Below are 22,463 nucleotides of genomic sequence, written 5' to 3'. Positions count from 1 at the left end.
TGGTTTATGACATAGAAAATGTAGATGTGGCTCTTGTGATAAAATCATGCTCTAGAGACGAGCCCCAGCATGCGCAGCTAGCACTTTGTCTTCATTTGAACGAAAATGTGCAGTGCAGAGAAGCGCACTTGCAAATTGGGAGAAGGTCTGCTCAATTTAGGAATAGTTACAGAATAAAGGAAAGAAACAGGGCAAGTTCAGAGTGGAAACATATTACTCCGCCATTTGAGGCATTCTGCATAGAAAGTTAGCTTTTAAATTTGGTTAGGTAGGTAACTGGGCCCTTTGATAATTGTAGTTGCATGGAGATGTTTTCCCTAATGTGTGTACTTGTTCATTGTTCAGTAGCTTGTAGTGCATAGAAGCTTTTGTTTGTGTGGAGTTATCAAATTAATGTGTGCATCATATTACACAATACATCTTCCCTCTTTAGCATGATCAAAATTGCCAAGGGAAACCTTTTGTGCTTTCTTCTCAGTTTATTATTTAAAATTCCTGAATACAGTCGACATGAAAGGCTACCCTGGCCAATGTTATGCATCTTTTGTAGATAGAACAGGATATGGAGGACAGTAACTCCAGCTCTGTTTGCAACTTTATTTCATTTTAAGGCGACAATCAATTCAGGGGTTGCCTATTAAAATAATTTTTACATTTCAGATGTGGCATCTGAATGGATTGGGCAAGAACTAAAGCCTCCTCTTGGGCTTCTTCCACACTTGCATTAGCTCAGGCAGTGGGATCCCATTTCCTTTGCTGATGACACGAATTCTTTTGCACTTTTTTGCTTCTTTGCTGGGTAGAATGTGTTCCGGAGATGAGGAAAGGTGAAGCACTTCCTAGCGAGGTCAGCACGGCGTGCAACATGCGTGACCTGCTGCGCTGTTCGCTGCCCCCTGGAGTCCACAGCTCCGACGGCAGCGGGCAGCAACAGGAGGCAGCCCCTTCCCCATCAACGGGGCGCGTCTTGCTACAGTCACTGGGGCTCAAGATTGGCGACAAAGTCACCGTGGGTGGCTCTAAGGTAAGACAAATTGTGAGACAGTCGGCTCGCACTGTCTGAACTTTTTGTCTCGCAGATCAGAACGGTTGTAAATGAATTAATCTGTAGGACTGGCAAAGGTTATCAGCTAATACAGGGGAAAGCGCATAATTGTTATTTTGGGCAGTGCTCCTAATGAAATGTTCTGTATGCAGTTCAAATAATTCCGTGTTTTCCATACAATTCTCCTGAAGTTTACACAAAGTTTATATGGAATCCATGTTGATTCCGTAATATTTTTACGAAAAATATATGAGAAGTTTAGAATACATATTGAATCATTTCAGTAGGGCTCCATAGCTCAGATTCATGGCGCCAGAGAAAAAAAAGAAATTCATGGTGCAAAAAAACAAAACAAAAAACATCAACATCCAGGTTGGCACTCTGCGCTATTGCGGGACCATCCATTTCGCCACTGGTATCTGGGCGGGCGTGGAGCTGTGTAACCCGCTCGGCAAGAATGATGGCTCACTCGGTGGGGTCTCTTACTTCCAGTGCCCAATGAATCACGGTAAATCACTTTCTTCTACTTGTTTCTTTTTCTTTTCTCTCTCAGTTTTTGCTCTAGACGTCTGTGCTATGGTCTTGACCACTGCCATACCTCGAATGACTGCAGTGTGAGAACATCATATGTTACAAACATACTAAGCTACTGGGGACCAACAAAGCATTGAGCATAGCAAGTTGCTAATTCTTATTTGTTGTAGCGATCATAGCCGAGTAAATTGTTTAGAGTGTAACCTAATGGAAATTCAGACAAATGCAGCAATGTTTGTTGCTGGAGAGTCGCTGGAAAGGATACAAAGAACAAATGAAAGGTTGAAAAGGTTTCAGCATTTGAAAGTAACGCATTCGAACCTCAGCATATTGAACATGGATATGAAGACTCAATTAGGAGACACAATTGTTATAGCAGGGTCACGTCTGGACTTGGGTGTTCTGAATAAAATCTTTGACACACTTACAAAATATGGAATGGTTGGCAACCCCATCTATAGCTCTTTATTGTTATGTTAATTTGGAATTTAAATACCATCACTTGTAACTACTATTACTGACACCAGCAGGCTTGAAAAAACGTGCAGCAAGTGACTTCTTTAATTTTTGTGTAGTAAATCAAAGTAGACGCCTGATACACAAGCAGTGACCACTGGATGACATGAATGCATGTGTGTGCAGGGATATTTGCTCCAATAACGAAGATTCAGAAGTACGACGGCGGCACTCAAGTAGACACAGTATCATCACCTACAAAAGCAAGCCGGCCGCCAAAGAGTATTTCGTACCCGAAGGTGGATGTCTCTCATGTTTCCTCAAAAATTGAGACTGGTGAGAACTGGGTACCATTTCCTTTAGTTTCAGTAACTAGTGCTGTTGTTTTACGACAGCTTGTGATGGGACTAATAAGGGGAATGGCAAATGCTCCATAACTTTCTGAATGCAGGACGTTTCAGGCATCTGCACCTGCCATGATCCAGAGGTTTTTCTAAAGTACATCAAATTCACTTTCTAAGTAACTCATTAGCGGGCTTTAGATTCAAACGATATTTATCAATGATGTGCTGCTGTACATAATACATATTTTGGAACTATTCAGACAAAAATAATAATTCAGCTAATTAATGACCTTGCCTTTTTGCTTCCATCATTGTCTCTCAAGCACGCTTTGTAGTCAATATTGAAGTTCAACCAACTGGAGTTTATAACCAGCTTTTGAGCTTCTGCATTATTCAAGAATCGCATAGACTTCCCGTGCTGGTACATTGTGTTGAACAAGAGGCATGAGCTTGGATGTGAATGCGAGCAACACCGAGCGTATTGTGTTGTCATCATCTTCCTTCTGTGCTCGTCCGCTGGTGCTAGAAATGTTGTCCAAATTAGAGTATACCAACATGCCCAAGGTACAGGAGTGCAACACCGACAGGTGTAAGACAGATGAGCTTTTTTGTAGCACCTGTTGTGTGCGAAGGTCTCCAGGTGGTGTCTTTTTAACCAACCTCTGTGTGGATAGCGTGCGGCCAGCACATAGGGGTTTCACACTTGAAAATTATCTCGGGGGGGGGGGGGGGGGCGTGTCAGGGAATCAGTGGAAATTGTGACACAGTTGGCAGCTGTGATAAAATGCAAACTATAGTGTATTTTGCATTAAGGTGAATATTACAGTTAAGTCCCCAAAGTGCCCCTTTTAGGTTAATGCGTAACAGTTTATAGTCAAAGTGACCTCTCATTACAAATAGTATATGCGAGATGTAAAAGTGGATGATGTGGTGATGTAGTTCAGTCAAGGCACGTTAATATTAGAAAGAGTTATTAATTTTGCATTTCGATTCGTGCCCGAACAATTGTTATAGCGCATTCAACTACGTTCACTTTCTTCAAATCTGCAGATTGTGTAACCTTGTGCAGACTACACACCGTGCTGCATAATGTACGACCCCAACCAAACTTGCCTGTAGAGAGTAAGAATAATGTGTTCCAGTTTGCAGTTGGAATATTTATGTGTCTGCATGTTTGATACCTGATCATGATCGCTGTAACACTGTTATAAGTAATGATTGGCCTCCCCTGTGCTCCAAACTTGAAAAAAGTCCCAGTACCCTTGCTATCTGCTTACTCATGCACATCGGTGCCACATACAGTCTAGTTGGCCGTGCTTTATTCCAATGAGTATCTTACTGCTACAGTGAAACTGAAAATTCAAGATCTGAGATATTATTTCTTACAGCAAAGTAAATATTCACTCAATCACAGCACAATATATGTACTCTAATTACTAATAGTGATGCATACTCGGGAAGTACAACTCTATTTGGCTAGTCTGCAGCTGCTGTGAAAGCCAGCATGCTGCTCGTGTGGGATCATACCATCGTTGCGGTGTATTAACAACGTTGCATAGCTTGTTTGAAATTTGGGGCTACTCACATGCCATGTATTAGCACGTCAAGCTGTTGATGGTTATCAGAATCAACAGTAGATTCTTTGCTGGCTTGTCAGAGGCATCAAACTTGCATTAATTTGGCATAGACCTAATTTCACCTAAGCTCTTCCGGCTGATGCAGCTTCTGTGATTGCGATGAATGTGGCATGTAACGGAGCTATATTTATCTCAAATGTGAATTTGTTAAAATGTCAAAGTGCTACAAACGTGATCTTTTGACGCAACTTTCAGGTCTGTCAACACTGAGACAAAAGCAGCACCTTTATGACCGCAAGAACAACAAGCTCTCCATTGGAGATTCCGTCGTCGTGGGGCAGAGAAAAGGCGTGGTGCGTTTTCTCGGCGAAACTCAATTTGCTCCAGGTTTGTGTTGCAACGTCTCCATTTACGTTTCTTTTTTTTTTTTCCCGCGTGCCTTTGTTTCAACGGGATGTGTAATGACTTTAACCCGCATGTCTTTTCTCCCTTCTTTGTGTGTTGTGTGCGTGTGTGCGTTTTTGTGGAAAGCACAATCCGAGCAACCGTCGCCCGAACGCACAGGGTACTGGTGCGGGATAGAGCTGGCCAAGCCTGAAGGCAAGAACAACGGGTCCGTCAACGGGGTCACTTATTTCACATGCCCTCCGAACCACGGCGTCTTCGCTCAACCTTTGAAGGTCAAATGGTAGGTTTTCAAGGCTTTGCTTGCATTTTTGATGTGGTACTTGTGAAACAAATTTATAAAGTGAAGGATACAGACACAGAGAGAGATGAACATGCAAGGTTCTTTGCATTTTCGTCCAGCTCTGTGTCATCTTTGCAGTTTACAAGTACGAGCTAGAGATGGCATACGCACATGCCCAAGTATTCAAGCTTATTGAATTTGTAATGTCACTTGTTGGGTTCCTAAGAGATACGGAAACTCTTGTTGTATATGTGCATTGAGCAATAACTTGCCTGAACTAGCTTGTAGTATGAGGGTTTCATTAAACATTCTCAATGCTTGAAGCTTTTGAGGCTTGTAATAGCCTTCCGATATATATATTTTTTTTTTTTGCATCTAGGAAATTGCGCTATTCTGTGTGCATATTTTTCATGGCATTGCACTAAAATATTCAACGCCTGCCTTGAACTATTTTATCTGGTACCAAATAAGCAATCAAATGTTCATACAGCGTTCTTGTCATGACATAGCTAACTATTTGGAAGTATAATTCGTATCCTGATTGCATCACTAAAGATCGGAGAGGAATAAAAGAAGTACTTAAAGATGGGCAACTTTCAATTTTTTATTAAAGAAATGTTACAGAAATTGGATATGACCATTAAGATCTTTCACGTATTTTCTCTGTTACTTAGATTTAATAAGTGCTTGCACACATTTCTTTTTCTTATTATTACATTTTCAACAGGATACCCCCAGGAACAGATGAGGAAGCATCTGACCTGGACTCATTGGTTGATCTGAACACATCCATCAGCAGAAGCTCCACAGGTATGTATTATGTGCTGAAATACAACTATGTGCAAGCAAGTTTAGAGTGATTCTTTGTAAAATATTGGTGTGTTCTTGCATATATGGCTTTTGGCGTATGGAGTATTGGAAGAGTTAATGGAGCCACATAACATTGCACTGTACTAAGAGGTTAAGAGTAACGGAATAAGCTTGTAAAATCTTTGCACATGTATGCAAACCTGAGCAACTTTTACGTCAAAGACAGTGAAGCTGTATAAGTGAATTCTCTCGCCCTTTGGAAATACTAAGGGTCTGTTTCTACACTGTTTGAAATTGGCCCAGAACTGGCAAATGCTTCACTATACCCGAGCCTCTTCAAATGCTTTACTATGTAACTTAATACTGTACATCCATACTCTCCAATATAGTCAACATGTGTTTGTGTATACTGCAGATGCTCCGCTGATGCTGGCATCTAGCTGCACGTTTTCCCGCAACGCTCTGGTCATAAGGCCACTTTGGGGCTCCTATGCAGGCCGTTCTTTGATTGATATTTGAGACCGGCAACGCTGCTGTCACCACTGCCACACAAAAACTGCTGTGGAACTCCCGTAAATACCTTTGCTGTAAATGATTACAAGAGTTCCAAGATAATACAGTTAACCCTTTGAGGGTCGATCTTTTTTGCCATATGCAACTGCCCAGGCTCGATTTCTTTTATTGCAGATTCCAATTCTTCTTAGGGACTTATTTCGAAAGAAATTTGCCGCAATTTTTCTAGGGTGACCGTAAAGTAAGAAAAAAATATTTTGCGTTGGTATATATGTACTCTTCATTCGTGAATAATAACAATAAAAAAAGAAATAAACTTATAAGGATTACAATACGATGCATTTTTATACACATAGTTCAAGGCCTTAAAAATGCATACACGAGAATATTTTGCAAGACTCAAATGTTCCCGCTTTTACACTAAATGTACATCCATAGCATAATTCAACTGCGTAGGTGCGCGCACTCATGAAATCTGTGTGGTTCTGTGCGCGTCAAAAAAAGCACAACGTGTGACAAACTTCTGCTAATCTTAATCGTATCGCCAACCAGAGGCAATTAGTTTTAGTGAGTGTCAGAAAAAAAAAAAGCAACGGAAACACATGTACGTTGGCATACTTCCTATGCACACCCCCGTGAGCACTAAACGAGCGAGAAAGAGGCGGTTGCCCTTTGAGCGATTAGTAACGAGTTAGCCATCAGTTTTGCAAGCGCAAGAAGCCGACAGCGCCCGCAGAACAAAACCCGAACCGCCGCCCGCCCACCCGCGCACAAATGCGCCAGCGGTAGTATATAGAGGCACAGGAGCAAACTAGCTCTAAAACAAACCATGCAACGAAAACAAAGAGAGGGAGGCGCGCGAAAAAAATTACCTGTATTCCCACATAGTGGCAGCACATAACAGAAAAGAAAAAGTTAGGAAATTGGCGCGCTTTTTAAATGTACAGACGGCGCTGTAAATATACGGCATCGACCATTTTGAGACTTGTTCGTGGCGCTGTATATTTACGTCATTGACCCTCAAAGGGTTAAATGGTACAGGCACCACATTGCATTCAGCCAACCTGCCTGCACAAAATGATAACTCAGTTGTCTATTCCTTCTTGCCAAGTGTTCATGTGATTCAACTGAACCCGTGAGTGAGGCTAGTGAGCAATGTGTAATCCATCGACGACAGCATAACTAGAAAATATAACAGCACTAGACCTGCGCAAACCGCAGTACGTTCTATAATAGCCACAGTGACATACATGTAAGCAACAGGTCATGCAGGAAGCAGGGGTAACACACTTGTAGACATTTTGTAGCAGGTGTGACAGATAAAGAACTGCGCTGCGAAATGCCCGGAGTGGGAACTCTACGACTGTGCTACTTGGGTAGCTCCAGCAACTTTGCCGGCTTATGTATACATGAAATGGAGTGTAGTGTTGCTCTTTATCGTTTCTACTCTTCCATTGTCCCCACCACGATGGCTCAGTGAATGTGGTGCTTTGCTTTTGTGTTCAAGGCTGTGGGTTCCATTCTCCACAAGGCAGCCTTATCTCAATGGGGGCAGAATGCGAAAATGCTAGTATACTTACATGCATGTTAAAGAAACCTAGGGGGTCGAAATGAATCCGATGGCCCCCATTACAGTATTCCTTATAACTCAGCGGGTAGTTTTGGGACATCAACTGCCGAAATTTAATTTGATAGTCGCAGCATTCCTGATAGCTTATGTGCCTTGTTATCAACTTGCCAGAGTGCTAACTACAAGAGTGTTAGAGTGTCAATTATTGTTTATTTGCGGTCTTCTGTTACACATACTTCTTAACGTATGTTCCGTTTTTAAATGCGTAAGCGTTTCTATGCTTACCCAACGAGAAAAACCGTCTGTCACAAAGGACAAAAATGTGGGCCTATCCCGGAGATAGTGCAATACCTAGCTGACCCGCAGCGGACATTAAGCAGGCTTCAAGCACTCAGCAGAGTGAAGTGAAAAGTACATTCATTCTTTGTAATCACGCATACAATAAGACAGAGCCCTCAGCAGCGAGCGGTTATTTGTTTCTGCTGCCTGTTGCTGAGGCGGCGAGAACACAGTACAGTCAACGACCGATTTTTCTGACCCTCTAGGAAACGTAAAAACGTACGAAAATTCAGTCAGTCCGAAAAAATGAATGCATGCAAAAAAACTCACTTTTTTTCTTTCTTTATCGGATCTAGAGGTAAAGGGCGAAGTACCAGGCTTCCGAAACCCTGCCAAAGCATCAGTGAAGTGGCTATAAAAAGAGGCGTTCCAAAACTCTGTATGCAGCCGACTGCCGGTTTATTATGTCCATGTGCATCGTCGGGCAGCCAGTGTTATTGCTGAAGTGGCGTGAAGAACTTGTTGGTTGTTGTTTGGACGGCGTTCCGGTTGCATGTGATCATATTCGCTTCGATCTGAGCAAGGGTCATGTCAGCACTGTACACCGATGAGTCAACAGTGCTCGCGTCAACTCTGTGCTCGTAGGCGGCGCAGGCATTGGCTCCTCATTTTCAAATCGGAGTCTTCTGAATCCCCCACGACATGACGGACTATTTCCTCGTCAGTCAGTTCTGCGCAGAAGTCGAGCTTGTTGTCAGGATCAACAAACTGTTCAAAAGTTATTTCTGTGGGTATGGAAACTCCAGCAGAGCGGAGAACGTTGATCATGTCGTCCATGAGCGCCGAACTCCTTGCTCACGCCAGCCTGCGATCGGCCGCTCACAACTTGCTTAATAATGGCAGCTTTCGTCTCCATCGTTAACCAACGGTACTGCTTTCCGCACTTCGATGCCATCGGCGAGGACAACGAAGATGGATTGGGGGCCATCGAAGGCAAGCGAAATCCTCAAGTTGCGAACAGTGGAGTTCGCTGACGAGCGTCGAAGCACCTAGGCCTGGCGTCACAGAGCACACTTGACACAACAGCACAACCACACACCATGCTAGCCAAAACGTGGCCGGTGCAAACAAACGAAATGGCACCGCTCCAGAAACTCCGCCGGAGGCGGAAGTGCGGCGATGAAAATAGCCAGCATGGCCAGACCAAATCGGTGTGTGACGGCTAGATTCGGCTAGTTGTGGTTCAAAGCGGTGATATGCTTCGGCTGCAAGTCGATTTCCTTCGCAAGGGCACTGCGCGAGGAGCCAAAGGACCTTCCGTCGCGTCGAAAAGTTAGGAAAATTGAACGGCGAGGGGTTCGAGCATCTGAAACTTCAGATGTCCTTATACATTGATTCTATGGAGCTCGTGGCGGTGCCGCGAAGACGTCCGAAATATCAGGCATGTTCGAAAGTTTGGGCGTCCGAAAATTCAGTCGTTGACTGTACTCTCAAATCTCTCCACACATGCCGCACCCTGCCCCTTTTGCAGATAGCTTCCAAGACTTTGGGCCCACGTATCTATCTTCAACGTGAAGCAGTGAGAACACAGCACGTCAGAAGTCTGCACCCTCTGTCTGCATCTCAGATCGGGCTCAAGATATGGTCTGCGTGGCACATAATCGTTCGACGTGGATGGATAAGGTGCTCAAGAGTGATACCAGCTTATAATAATCATAATGTCATTAGCACACCTGGCACCGCCATCTGCAGTAATTTACTTGCCTCATCGGTTCACCTTGCCCCTACATTCGCAGCAGTTCGTGTTGTCGCAGCGCTGTCATTTATACCGGTCGTATCAAGTTTCATAACATTGATAATGACACCGGGCTATGTGGAGATGAGCAAGTGGTATAATGCTTACGCCATACTTAGACAACTGCCAGAGGAGTTTCTGTGTGACTTTTTAATTACCGTTCTACCTAAGTACCTGCTTTGTGTGGTCGTTATAGTAATATCCTAATATTTCTTTCTTACTCTATGGACCCTTCACACAACTGGTGTTCTGCTGTCTATATTCAAGTTTTTTTGTAAATAATTGTATTCAATAAATATTTTTTTGATTGGTTGATTGATTGATTGATTTAATTGTGTTGCGTAAGTCCACCTTTTCACAGCTGTACGATTTTTCCGGGAGGAGATGATTCATGACACAGGTGCCCCATCTCTTTCCAGATGGTGATTCGGGTGGTAGCCCCGCATCCCAGAGATCAACTTCCACTGATAAGAAACCACCGTGAGTCTTGTCGCTTACTAACAACTCGAATGCCACTGCTCTCCCTGTTCTTTTTGCTGCGCTTTGTTACACGCTTTTTACTGCTTACATTACATTGCACGAGACAGCGTGCGAATCCGTGCCTGATCCCTAACCGCCTGTTTGTTCCCCATCTTCCGGCTGCCGCCGAGAACAGCGCAAAGTCACAGCATGCTAAAACAGTGCAGACCGTGCTCAAGAAGGGCTGCTGGCTGACAGTGGGGATGAATGTGTTTGTCTGCAATGAGCTTGGTAAGCCCCGACCCACAGCCTAATTTTTCTTACCTACAGGGTGTCTAGAATATCAGCGCCTGCTTTGAATTTCTTATGGCTTACGGATTCATTAACTTGGCTAAGTAAAAAACAGATTTATCTTCTTTCTAACGAATGAGTGAAACCAAGCAGCAGACGATGATGAATTGCAGGCCCAGGCAATGGGAGAGCAGCTTATTGTGTGTTAAAGGAGAAAATTGATTAGAACATTGTTAGTAAATCAACCTTCCATAATATCAAAACCGCCACTCTTACCGAGAGAAGGTAGGCCAGGAGAACAGAAGACGGGTGGTGCCACTGCATGAAAATTCCAGCATCAGGTTGCTATGACGTCGCGGATTTTGACACCGTGTGCTCGGGTCTAGTTAAAAACTTACCTGTAAAAATGAACTACATTATGTTCCAAAAGAGCCAAAGACTGAAGTTGTGAAGTTTCAAGAACTTTAAGTGAACCACAATGGCTGAAATGTAAAAAAGTACTCTGCAATCTGTTATGTCACACTGATGTACCGGCCTTGGGGTTCCAGTGCGAAATGTGAAAAAGAAACTTTGATTGTCATTTCCTTCTCTAATAGTTAACCTATTATCACAAAATCAACAATAGTAGAGTTCTTCAAGAGAACTTTGTCAATTTAAACTGATTCAGTGTTGCTCTTAAGTGTCCCTTTAACACTCTTTGACCAGCCTCCCTGAACGAAGTGTTGTAGCTTTATTTGACATCATATTACTTAATCTCTCTGAACTGTTTTAAGGATTGGAATTGTTGAACAAAAAAGCAGATGCTGAATGAGTAGGAGATGCGAATTGTAGGATTTCTGATGAACATCCAACGACAGTCTCGAGAAATTTGCCAGTGGTATTTCAAAACGTCTGCAGGTATTTATCGATAAGTTTGGGGACGTGTACAATGTTAATAATGCTTTAGCATGTTTCATAATCACTTTTCTGCAAAATAAAATCAGATCTTGTTGAAATCCATTCAAACTTTTTAAGCACTTAGAAATTGAAAATAGGCACTAACCATCCAGGCACCCTGTATACTTTTTAATACAACCTGTAACAAGTTGTGTTTCGCTAATCAGTAGAGTATCTCAAGCTCCTTAAAGTGCGTGTTGCCAGTGTAGTCTCGGGTCTAACAGCAGATAGATTGTGCAGCTACTATGTGACCCTGCTGTAGGTTGATCATTTGTCATGAGACGCCGCGCTGATTTCTTGCCATTAGTGGATGCCACTCATTAGTTGACTCTTGTGAAAAAGCATGTTTTGCTGGCATTGCATTTTTTACTGCTTCATTGAATATGTTACTGATGCTAATTAGTCTTTCTAGTTTACTTGTGTGTGCCTAATTAGTTCATAGTGATTTTTAAGCACGAAATGCTTCTCAATTATTGTATGGGATTGTAAGGTGACTCCACCATCCAGTAAAAAAAAAAGAAAAAAAGTCAGTGTGAATTCTGTAACAGTTCAAAGGAAAAATCACTGGAGTTTATAGGAAAGACACTGGAATCCAAAGGAAGCCATGCACTGATAGATAAAGAAAAGAAAGCTTTGCTCACTGCTGTCAGAAAAGATCGAACAAAGGCCAGTTCGCCAAAGTGCAGCCTTGGAAACTGGCATAACGTGCATTTGTATTTGTTGGCAGCAGCTCACACAGCTGGAATTGGCGCTGTACAAAAGTTGCAAGGCTAATAGATGAGGAAAAATAGAAGATTAACTGTTCAGTAGCTGACAGATGAGCAATTGAAGGTCTTGCAAACAGAATGACTGCTAGAATTCAAGTCTCGCCTGTAGAGTCTGCCACACCTCTACTGTGTCATAAAGACCTGACCAGAGACCACTTCCTGCTCTGCTTGTGTAAGCTGGCGAGCTTATGGCTGTTTTCCAAGTGACCATGGTGTTGCACAGGAACATTGATAGATGTGGGCATGGGAGCCACTTTGTTGTGGGAGGCATGGAATAAAGAATGCATGTTGAATATGTTTAAATAAAGGAGCATTTCATGCTTACACCTATTTCCGTATATGGGATAGAACAACAAGATAGTTTCATGAATCGTTTTGGCTGTATTGCGGCTTAAATAAGGAGTTTATCCTACTAGTTCTTGTTTTCACATTGCATGGAGGGAACAGTAGGTGGTTTTCTTTTGAGCAGAGAGTCTCTTTTATGCATAAATGAGCATGTAATTAGGTATGTTGTTTTTAGAAGGTCTAGGAATTTAATTGATGTGCTGTCAGGTGCTTAACCATAGGTGCAGTAACATGTAGTGGCATCAAGCTACAATCACTGGCTTTAGGAATGCTTTTATGAGCAGCATTTAATGCACTTTTGGCATGGCGGCAGTTATTTTTGCACAATTTTAATTTTTTTTTTAGTGTAGTCATGCTGAACCTCTTTATGCAGCTTTATTTACTCACTTTCCTAATCTTTGTGTCCAGGTGTTCTTTTGCAGAGCCTTTGCAAAGAATGCCTGGAATATACATGGAACATTCAGTTTTATGTTCATTGAAGATTTAGTATTGCTAGTGTTATGCATCTTGACCTGGCCCATAGTCCTGTATGCTCAGTAAGCATTTATATTGTTTAAACTATGACACTGAAATTTGAGAAACAACACAGACGTAGCGATCAGTGGAATTCTGTTGACCTACTGCCAATGAAAAAATTGTATTGTCTGACATGGCTAAAATTGCAAATTCCAGCTTGATTCAGTATACTTTTGCGGTATTTGGTCATGTAGAACTAATATCAAACAGTAAACTTTTTGGCCACACTTATTTTTTAGCTTTCGTTAGGCTCGAATAACATTGTCAGGTGATAGATGTGTAGCCTATAAACAATGCTGACGTAGTTCCGTGCTTTTGCTTAACATCCTGAAAATCTCAGGGCCAGTGTAGCATACTGTGATGTTTAAGCCTAATTCATCTAGTAACTTAGCAGTCACAGTCATCAGGGCTATTGTTGTGGCCCGTTATGTGGTACATTTAGTCTTCCCAGTGATGACTGCTGGTGACCATTCTATCCATATCTGTCATTTCATCTGCCGCTGTTATGGCTAAAAATATGTTATTTATGGGGCGATGATTGTATTAGGTGTGATGGCAATAATGCAATGTGGTATGGAACAGAAAATGATAGGCGTAACTAAGCTTAAGAGACAAGAAGACAACATTTTCCGTTACTGAAACCAGTTTCTTACGATATTAGCTTAAATGCAACTTTGTGCTATTTTGTATGTGTGTGTTTCCTATCAGTCACATGGGAATGCATGGTTATAGGTGTGCGAGGCTTGTCTGGAATGTTGCTATAGGCTTAAAACATGGTGTTGCGAGGCCTAAAACAGTCATTTTAGCAGATATACAGCTTCTTGAGAATGAAATCATTACAGTCTTTATTTACTTATAATACATCTTTCATTATGTTTAATGACTCATAATATGACAGTTGAGCAAAGAAAACAAAACAGACAATTTTAGCTGACACACAATGACTGCAGATATTGTTTTTTCTTAAACATCAGCAGCCCGCCGGTACTGTTCATGCTTCATATAATTGTGAAACCCTGCTTGAATTCTCATGGTTCAATAAGTGTTTCTTGTGTATCATAATAAACAGCTCCTGGGGCTAATCCTGTACACAAATACCCAAGAAAGTTGATGGGAAGACAGCTGGCATTGTAGCTTAATATTAAAGTACTGCAAGTGTAATTTAGAAGATTGTTACTTCCGATGCTACCTGTGAAAAGTTCTCCTTTTTGTGTTCTTTCATTTTTCCTTTGCCTTATGATTTCTACATTATTTTTGCACTTTTTAAATTATTATTTTCAAGATGTTGGTGTAGTTCCTCTGATGACGTGTAAACGTTAAACACTAGCATGCATGTTTATAGGTATGTCTGCCTTTCAATGGTGACTCGCACTATCTTTATCTGGGCAAAAGTGTAATGTAAGAAAGCAAACTTAAAGCTGTTAAGGAATAAGGGTCTATTGACCTCCATTGTTGTTTTGTTTTTCTCACAATGTGAGTGCCTATCTCTGTTGGGTCATTGTAACGATCTGCATTAATTCTCGTCTGTTCCATCTCCTTTGTACCTCTGTGTTCCCATCACCCAAAAGGCGTTATCCGGTACATCGGTCCAGTGCACTTTGAGGAAGGCACCTGGCTTGGTGTGGAACTGCGTGGGCCCACGGGTAGGAACGATGGTAGCGTCCAAGGGAGGCGCTATTTCACGTGCAAGCCAAACCATGGTCTCATTGTCAGGCCCAACAAGGTCACGGTGCGGGGCATCAATAGCGCCAAGTTGTTTGAAGAGCAGCCACACTCTTGAGAATGGCTTTTAGCTTACTTTGAGCATATGGTAGGCCTGATTCTGCCTTTTTAGTGGCGGGAAATTGGATGGGGGGGGGGGGGCTATTCAGAGCCGGGGACTGCAATTCTGAAGGACTAACTTGTGGCAATACCAGAGGACTCCCCCCAAGACAAGCATAAGAAGGGACCTTGAAAATATGTTGCATAGGTCTTGTTGGAAGTTCTTAACAGAAGTGCACTGAATATATACTGCAAGATAAGCAACACCCTTGGGAGCTTGTCCTAGAAGCCAGCTTATTCAAGAACTCCGCTTAGAAGACTTTGTCTTAAAGAGGGAGTCTGTTGAACCTTCATACATTACATTCAGGACAATGCTTTACTACAGTTGCTCTCAGTCGTTGATGTGAGATCTCTGCCACCAGTCTAATGGTAATACATTAATAGTAAGCATATCAGCTCTCAAGTTCCTTTATTTTTTTTTTGCTGCATCTGCCTCCTCTGGTTAAACAATCTTGTGCACACTTAGATGCCCCCAGGTGATCTGTTTGATTATACAGCCCCCATGCTTCTACAACTACACAGTGCAGTTTTATGTGATGCAGCATTGCAGTACACATTATTGTAACTTTAAGGACCACAGACTTCCAAGTCTACCAGTTCATATCGAATGGCAAACACTTGAGCGGGTTCTGTGAGTGGGTTTTGCGAACATCAAGCGTGAGGGATGTATCAAGAGCTTCAACAGTGTGCTGTCTTGACATGACCTGGCCCGTCATGTCATGCCATGCCTAGAGAAAGAAGTAGTCAAGGGTACCGCGGCTAGTTAGTGCTAGAGCCGGACATAAATTCAGTTACCTTAATCCTACTTCATACATTTCAACTTCACTCTGTGAACATAAAGATACGTCGTCATTTACTAATTGGGCACATTTGTGTCTCCAGTATGCGACATACCATGTTTTGGCTGCGAGCGCAAGTTATGCACTGTGACTACTGGTTCTAGAAATGTCTCGCTCCACTTATTCGGTTGTAAAGAGCTTCACATCTGTGACACCTTCCGTATAATAATTACAACATATTTTGCTATATAACAGTGTGATACTTCATTTTACGTCGAATTGCAAGACCCCATACCTGTTTAGTTTATATATGATGCACTATTTCTAGGTCATGAGTGCGAGCAATGAGAGAAGTTTCGCTAGCCTCCATAGCATTGCCTGCTATATATGAGACCGTGTATGATGCAAGGAGTTCCTGGCTAAACATTGTGCCTCGAAAATCGCTGGGGATTGCTTGTGAAGCACAGTGATTGCATCGGTCAAGGGCAATGCTGCTGTCTGCTTTCTAGGCGAAGTGTTAAGTGCAGGAGCATTTAAGAACTTTTAGGTTGCCTACTAACATCAGATATTCACTGCGATGTTGGACACTAAGTTGGTCTTGCAAAGTTGAAGTATTTTTCCTGGTGTCTAGTGAGTTATGGAATTTTCTAGATGAGTACAAGGTCCCTGTTATGATTAGCGGCTGTGGTCATACTGTTTTAATGAGTGAAATACTTGCATTTAAAAGACATTAGGGAAGGAAATTTGCTGTCCTCCCCTGTAGTGCACTGTATAGTTACAGTGTTGCAGTGCAACATTAAAGAATTGATATTTGCGGAAAGGCACTGAATGGTGGAAAGTCATTGTTAGAGAGCTTGTTAACATCTAATCAATTGCCTTGCAAGAACTCATCAGTATAACTTTGTGTTCTTGTAGCAAATAATGTTTACCCTAGTAGATGTATCAATCTAGATTATGGCTTCATGGATAACCAGGTGTGTTTTGTCGCTTGAAGTGCCAAACTTTCTGCACTACAGGGGACCTGTTCTGTGATGATCACTTTTGGCACTAGTATTGCTTTCAGGTGCATGTTGATTGACTGGTAGAGCAAAATCGAATGAGCTGATGGCTTGTTGAGCGCTACGTCATGCGAAGGCGATAGTACTGCCGATCATCACAGAATACGTCCCCAGGCGAAAAAGCTCAGTACCAGGCATTCCTAGTAATCTGCTGAGAAGCTGGATCAAGTGTTTGACCTGTGTAATTTGGCTGAAGCCGTGCCACAGATCTAAATGAACTGCAGGATAGAAGCGAATAATGTTAATCAGTTAAATGGTGATGGTCCTCAAACTTTCAGCGGTCATTTAGAGATCTGTGCATCTTTTATTTATGCAGATGCATGCATAAGAGAACGGCCACAGATTGAGGAGCACTGAACTAAGTTACTAGGCACTATGTCTTGTGCCCTAATGTTCCTAATTTCACTTGAAAGCATGCTGCGGAGCAGCATGTTTTTTTATTGTGAACTGCGTTGTAGGAAGTGATGAGTGGGCTTTTAGTTGAGTTGGGGTGTGACCTTGTAGCAGTGCCAGCATCAGCACTGCTGCCAAAATATATGCTTTGTTTGATGTAGTACATTTATTTTATTCGGTATGGTGATGATGCATGGTGGTAGGCCTTTAGAGCGTCCTGGTATGATTCTGACCTGGCTAGGGTCTTGGGCTGTTCTAACACATGTGTGTCGTGCCAACATCTTGGCTAAGGGTGGTGATGCCAGCAATAGTTGGAGCTCTGCTGTCTGATGAATCTCTCTACCTCACCTGAGAGCACTCCACTAGTTATCAGGTAATAAAATAGGCTGTACCCTGTGCCAGATCTCGAGCTAGGGAATAAACCTTTAGATTTTAAATTGGGGTTTGGGAAGCACGGGGTGGAGCTAGTTTTGTTTGCTTCTGTTTAGGGCAAATTCACACCTAAGGCACAGAGCAAGGGTTTGCATACAAGGTTCTAGGAAAACCAAGGGCTCCACTGATAACTTATTTGTTGTTCTACTGGTAGTTGATGATGCCTGCTCCACTGCCAGTTACAATACCAAAGTTGAGTACAGAGTAAGGAATAGTGTGCTGGTTGCATGAGAGCACCATGACTTAGCACAGTGCATTTCAAGAGGTCCAGTGAGGTGTGCCACCCCACCCCTCGAAAAAAGAACACACACACTTCTGATTTATGTGTTTTCTGGGCTTCTTATGTACACCTAAGTTTACACATCACATCTTAGTTAATTTTTTCTTGCACACACTTTTGCATGTTTGTAATATTTATTTGTATAGTTTTTGCACACTGCTCATTGACGAGTGAACCATGGTCTAAAGAAAGCACAAATGTGAAGTTAGAAGACTAAAGTCTAGTGCATGATGCACAGAACAAGGGCAGCAATTATTTAGTGTCCCTTGTGCATTGACATTGAGTTCCCTGCAGCACATGTGCAACAGGAGTTGTGGGGAATTGCCGCACCCTTAGTGCACCCACGTTGCTCATAGTCCTTAAGCATGCATGCTCATAGCTCGGGAGTAATTAGATGTTAATGACGCACAGAGCACATGTACTAGTAGTGTTTCTCTGGCAGTCACTGCCTCAAGTTCTCTCTTGCTTTTCCTGTGGAGGGTGCCTGAGTATTCTGGTTGAGGTGCCTTGAATGTGCTCGATTCCCAATAACTTGAGGTTTGCTCCTTACAGCCTGTGTTTGTTAAAGTTAAGCCACAATAGATGCATCTTCAGTCTGGTGGTGGCTGTACTGCCGTGAATATGCATACATTGTAGTGCGATTCTCTTGCATAATCAGTGCAGTTAGACTTTAAGGATACCTGTGCAGTTTCTTGGAACATATACTATCATGTGCCTAACTCAGCATATCCAAGCTAACACGAATGGAATACTAGATGAGTTGTAAAAGGTTCATGGTTAGCATTGGGGGGAAAAGAAGGGAGACAAGGAAAAAGTAGGGATGACATGAGTGCCATCTTTCAATTGAAGGTTTATTGAAAACCTGTGCTGAACAAATGTACAAGGTCACACTCGTACAAAAGAAAATAGAGAATTTCAAAAGTGTGGGAACAAAATCAGTTTTCACAAAGGCAAAGTGCAGTTAAAGTGTTATCTATAAAGGCATGTTTAGTTTGAGCGATAAATGGCTGGCTCAAGATTGTGCACACTTCTTGATCTGGAAATGCCAACTTCACGGGTGCACTTATCTACATGCCTTGTAAGTATGTAAGTGTTATTGAAATCTGATAAACAGCCACATGAACAACAATGGCTTGATAAATAAGAGCCGAGTGCACCTTTTAGTAAATGAAAATGTTGCCTCAAGCGGATATTGGTAAACCAGCCTGTTTGGCCAAGCTAAGTCTTGCTGTAAGACAGCATGACCTTGTAAGCAACATCACTTAATCTTTTTCATTTATGACTCTGTATATTGGCAGATGTTTTCTATAAACCTTCATTTAAAAGACAGCACTTATGTCATCTCCACCTTTTCCTTGGCTCCCGGAGGTCTTTCTTGTGCTGTAAATCACGAATATCCAAGTCACAGATAAGAACTAATAAATTACTGTAAAGAAAGTATGGAGGTGCTTTTGTTATCCCTCCACATTGCACTTCATTCTTAAGTGCAGTGTGAAGCATCAATCTATCATGAGCTTTGTTTCTGTTTAGCATTTATATATTTCCCTTGTGCATGTTTGCTCTCAAGTAAGAAATCTTTTTCACGTTTCAGTTCGCATTTTTGTGCAACACAGTGCAAAATCGTTTTTGTGTCTGCGTCATGAACGCCATTCATGAAAGGCACCTCTAGATGTAAGCCAAATTAACATTTTGAACTTGGTCATCAGGGCAGTAGTAATTACTACATAGTAAAAAAGTAAACAGAGCACACAAGAGAATGATTATTGGGAAATCTTTAATCTGTTCTGCTGTTTGTTTTTAATGATGCTGAATATGCATGGCATGCATTGAAAGCTACATCTTCAACAGGTGTGAATTATTTGATGGCTGCAGGGGATATCATAGTCATTAGATGGCCAAGTGGCATAACAAGACACACAAGGAAAATCAGTCTTAAACATAGCAATATTACCAAAGCCATGGTTCTCTCATCATACACATTTGTATGTGTCCCTTTATGTTTTTTTTCCTGGTGCACCTTAGTGACGATATTGCATTTTTATCCACTATGTCAAAACAGTGTGAGACTGGTTGTGAACTTTTTTCACTTGATGACCAGGAGTGTAAATGATCGAGCAACATAATGAAGATTCAGTGAATTGAGTTCACACTTGTTCTCTGAGATTCATGTCTGTGACTTTCATGAAATGTAGAGGCTGTGGTCGTTCAAAAAACTTGAGGTTTTGAGGATTGCTAGATGTGGGATGTGACCTAACATTTTCTGCCTTTTTGTGGAAGTCGGCAGAGATAGCCGCTCATAGAGCTGTGCATTAGGGTGTGCAAAACATTGCTGAATCAGAATGCCTAAGTTCTCTTTGTGACTTGGGAAGTGTGTAATAAGGTGCTGTGCTGGTCTTGTACATCTTAAGGATGTGCCAGAACACTACTTAGTTTGACCTGCTCATGTCAGCTGTACAGTGCACAGAGACAATGGATGAAGGATGAGGAGGACACAGAACACAGCACTAAGCTAACAATGAACATGTTTATTGAAAACAGGCATGATAACATAGTCTAAGTTAGTCTTACTGTAATATGAAGGAAAATACAACATAGGTTTCCATGTGCCTACGTGGAACTGCTCTTTATATGGCTGTGAATATTGGTGTTTTATTTAATGCCTCCCATGGCACTGCAATAGTCATCACTTGTGATTTCATCGTGGCTCCACATAACGTCACACCCTCTGTGGTTGCCCAGTGGCTATGGTGTTGCAGTGCTGAGCTCGAGGTCGTGAGTTCGATCTCGTTCATGGTGGCTACGTTTCAGTGGGGGCGAAATGCAAGAAAGCTCCTGTACTGATGTTTAGGTGCACGTTAAAGAACCCTAAGTGGTCAAAATTAATCAAGAAACCTTCCCTATGGTGTGCCTCATAATCAGATTGGGGTTTTTTTGCATGGGATACCCCAGAATTAAATTATTGGTCATCAGAAGCATATGTTCAGAAGTTGCTCTTTGTTTGCATGCAGCACACAAGACTTGAGTGATTCTTCCTCTATGTCTGCCAAGTTTTGTTTCTTTCTTCCACTGTCTGTGTGTATTGTGCCCTTCATGTGAGGTCTCATCTGACCAGAATTGCGCAGAACACGACCGTGATGTAATGTACTGGGTGCACGATGTGTTTGAAGACATGACATCAAGTCACCATAGACCTTTAACATTCTCATTCTTTCTGCTTGGCTTCATCTTCCACAACCACTCTGTCACCTGTCTAGCACATTTAATCCCAGGATATCAGCTTTCCTTTGTACAAACGAGATGAATCCGTATGCGGTCCTAGTTGCCTTACATGCCGACCACAGCGACATTGAGATTGACACTTTCATGAATGCCTCCAAATCATTCCTTTTTGGAGCAAGACAGCAGTTTATGGTACACAATTATTATCCAAAAAAAAAGGGAAATAAGGGAGAAACTAGTGCTGCTGGTAGTCAGACAACATTTAGGTGGTTGTTTCTCCATCCTTTCTGTGCACAATGTCATCTGCTGCCACTCTTAATTAATTTGATTGCTCCTACAGGGCCAGTGCCACCCAACATTGGGTGGCTGTGAACTTCTACGGTCACGTCACCTTCAATGTGGGATCATAGTTATGAATATAAACGTGCTACACCCCTAAAAAACTTGCTAAAGGCTGTTATCATTGAAGCACTGGCCAAAACCAACATGCACTATCTGGTTGAAACAGGTAGCCGTTATTGAAGCAAAAGTCAGTCAATAATTGAAGCTCAAGATCCTTTTGTTCAACTTCCATTGAAAACACAGGCAGAACAAACAATGTAAACATTTTTGAATGAATATATCAATTCTTGTCAATAATATCGTTGCTACTCATGAGGTCATCATTTTGTCATCAAAGACCTCGTGCACCCATTATATGGTGCTGCAGTGTGAAATGAATTCATGCTGTCCTGTTAGCAAATTTCAAAGCTCATACCCTATGCATTTTTAGAACTTAGAGCTCTCTTTTATTATTATAGGAACAATGCTAATTGCTGGCTGCCATTGAAACATACCTCTATTTGACATGGCAAAACAACATTGCTTTTGTTTCATACTGTCTCTACTTATTTATGCTTATTGCTATTAGAGGAGCTGTCGTTTGTTTCCTGTGCTAGTTGGCAGGCGTGGCTAGTTCATGAGACAGGGATAAATAGTTAATTTCTTGGTACCTGGTTTCTCATTTATTATGTTTCGAACATTTTGCACTAGCCAGAGTACCTGAATGGCTTGGCATTTATAGAATCTGCATTTCTGTGGTGGATGTGTATATCTAACCTATTTCTCATGAATTCAAAGAGCCCATGCATAGTTGCTGTGTCATGTTTATTCTAGTGCAGATTCTTTTAATATTTACTTTTGTCATTTATTTCTTGTACTCGTTTTCACTGTTGAAGCTGCACTTACTACTTTCTTTCAGTAAGAATATCAGATGTCTTACGTGAAGTAAACAATTCTGGTTGTCATTAAAAATATTTGGTGCAATTTATTAAATGCAAATGGATGTTAAGATCGTTACACTAGTATTGCATTATACAAAACCGTGTATGCTTTAAAAAGATTCAGCCATATAGTCATTAATAAAGAAAAAAATTGGTTTCAACAACGTAGCCTGCTGTTCAATTTCATGACAACTACATGCCCACTTGTTAGGCCATGTTTGCAAGGACATTTTAAACACATGGCACTTATTATTGTAAGCATATGACACATGTCATATGCTTATGTCGTATGCG

The 22,463-nt window shown here is 41.8% G+C and overlaps 1 protein-coding gene across 6 annotated transcripts in view; it reads left to right on the top strand.

The window, feature by feature from the left end:
• The window catches only part of LOC142560462 (CAP-Gly domain-containing linker protein 4-like), a 35,933-nt gene extending 13,600 nt beyond the window's left edge, over positions 1-22,333 (top strand). For 3 of the 6 annotated variants that reach the window (XM_075672589.1, XM_075672592.1, XM_075672588.1), the window contains 9 exons: positions 804-1,024; positions 1,418-1,553; positions 2,222-2,371; positions 4,212-4,343; positions 4,488-4,644; positions 5,372-5,454; positions 10,031-10,091; positions 10,267-10,361; positions 14,494-22,333. In XM_075672589.1, coding sequence (XP_075528704.1) covers positions 804-1,024; positions 1,418-1,553; positions 2,222-2,371; positions 4,212-4,343; positions 4,488-4,644; positions 5,372-5,454; positions 10,031-10,091; positions 10,267-10,361; positions 14,494-14,705 — 1,247 coding nt within the window. In that variant the 3' untranslated portion in view covers positions 14,706-22,333. The other 3 variants (XM_075672590.1, XM_075672591.1, XM_075672593.1) reach the window with 3 other exon arrangements.
• The last annotated feature ends 130 nt before the right edge of the window (positions 22,334-22,463 follow it).

This window comes from Dermacentor variabilis, chromosome 10 (genome assembly GCF_050947875.1).
Source record: "Dermacentor variabilis isolate Ectoservices chromosome 10, ASM5094787v1, whole genome shotgun sequence".
Taxonomy (NCBI): Eukaryota; Metazoa; Arthropoda; class Arachnida; order Ixodida; family Ixodidae; genus Dermacentor; species Dermacentor variabilis.
The sequence above is the reverse complement of the archived record's forward strand: the minus strand, read 5'-3'. Positions and strand labels throughout refer to the sequence as shown.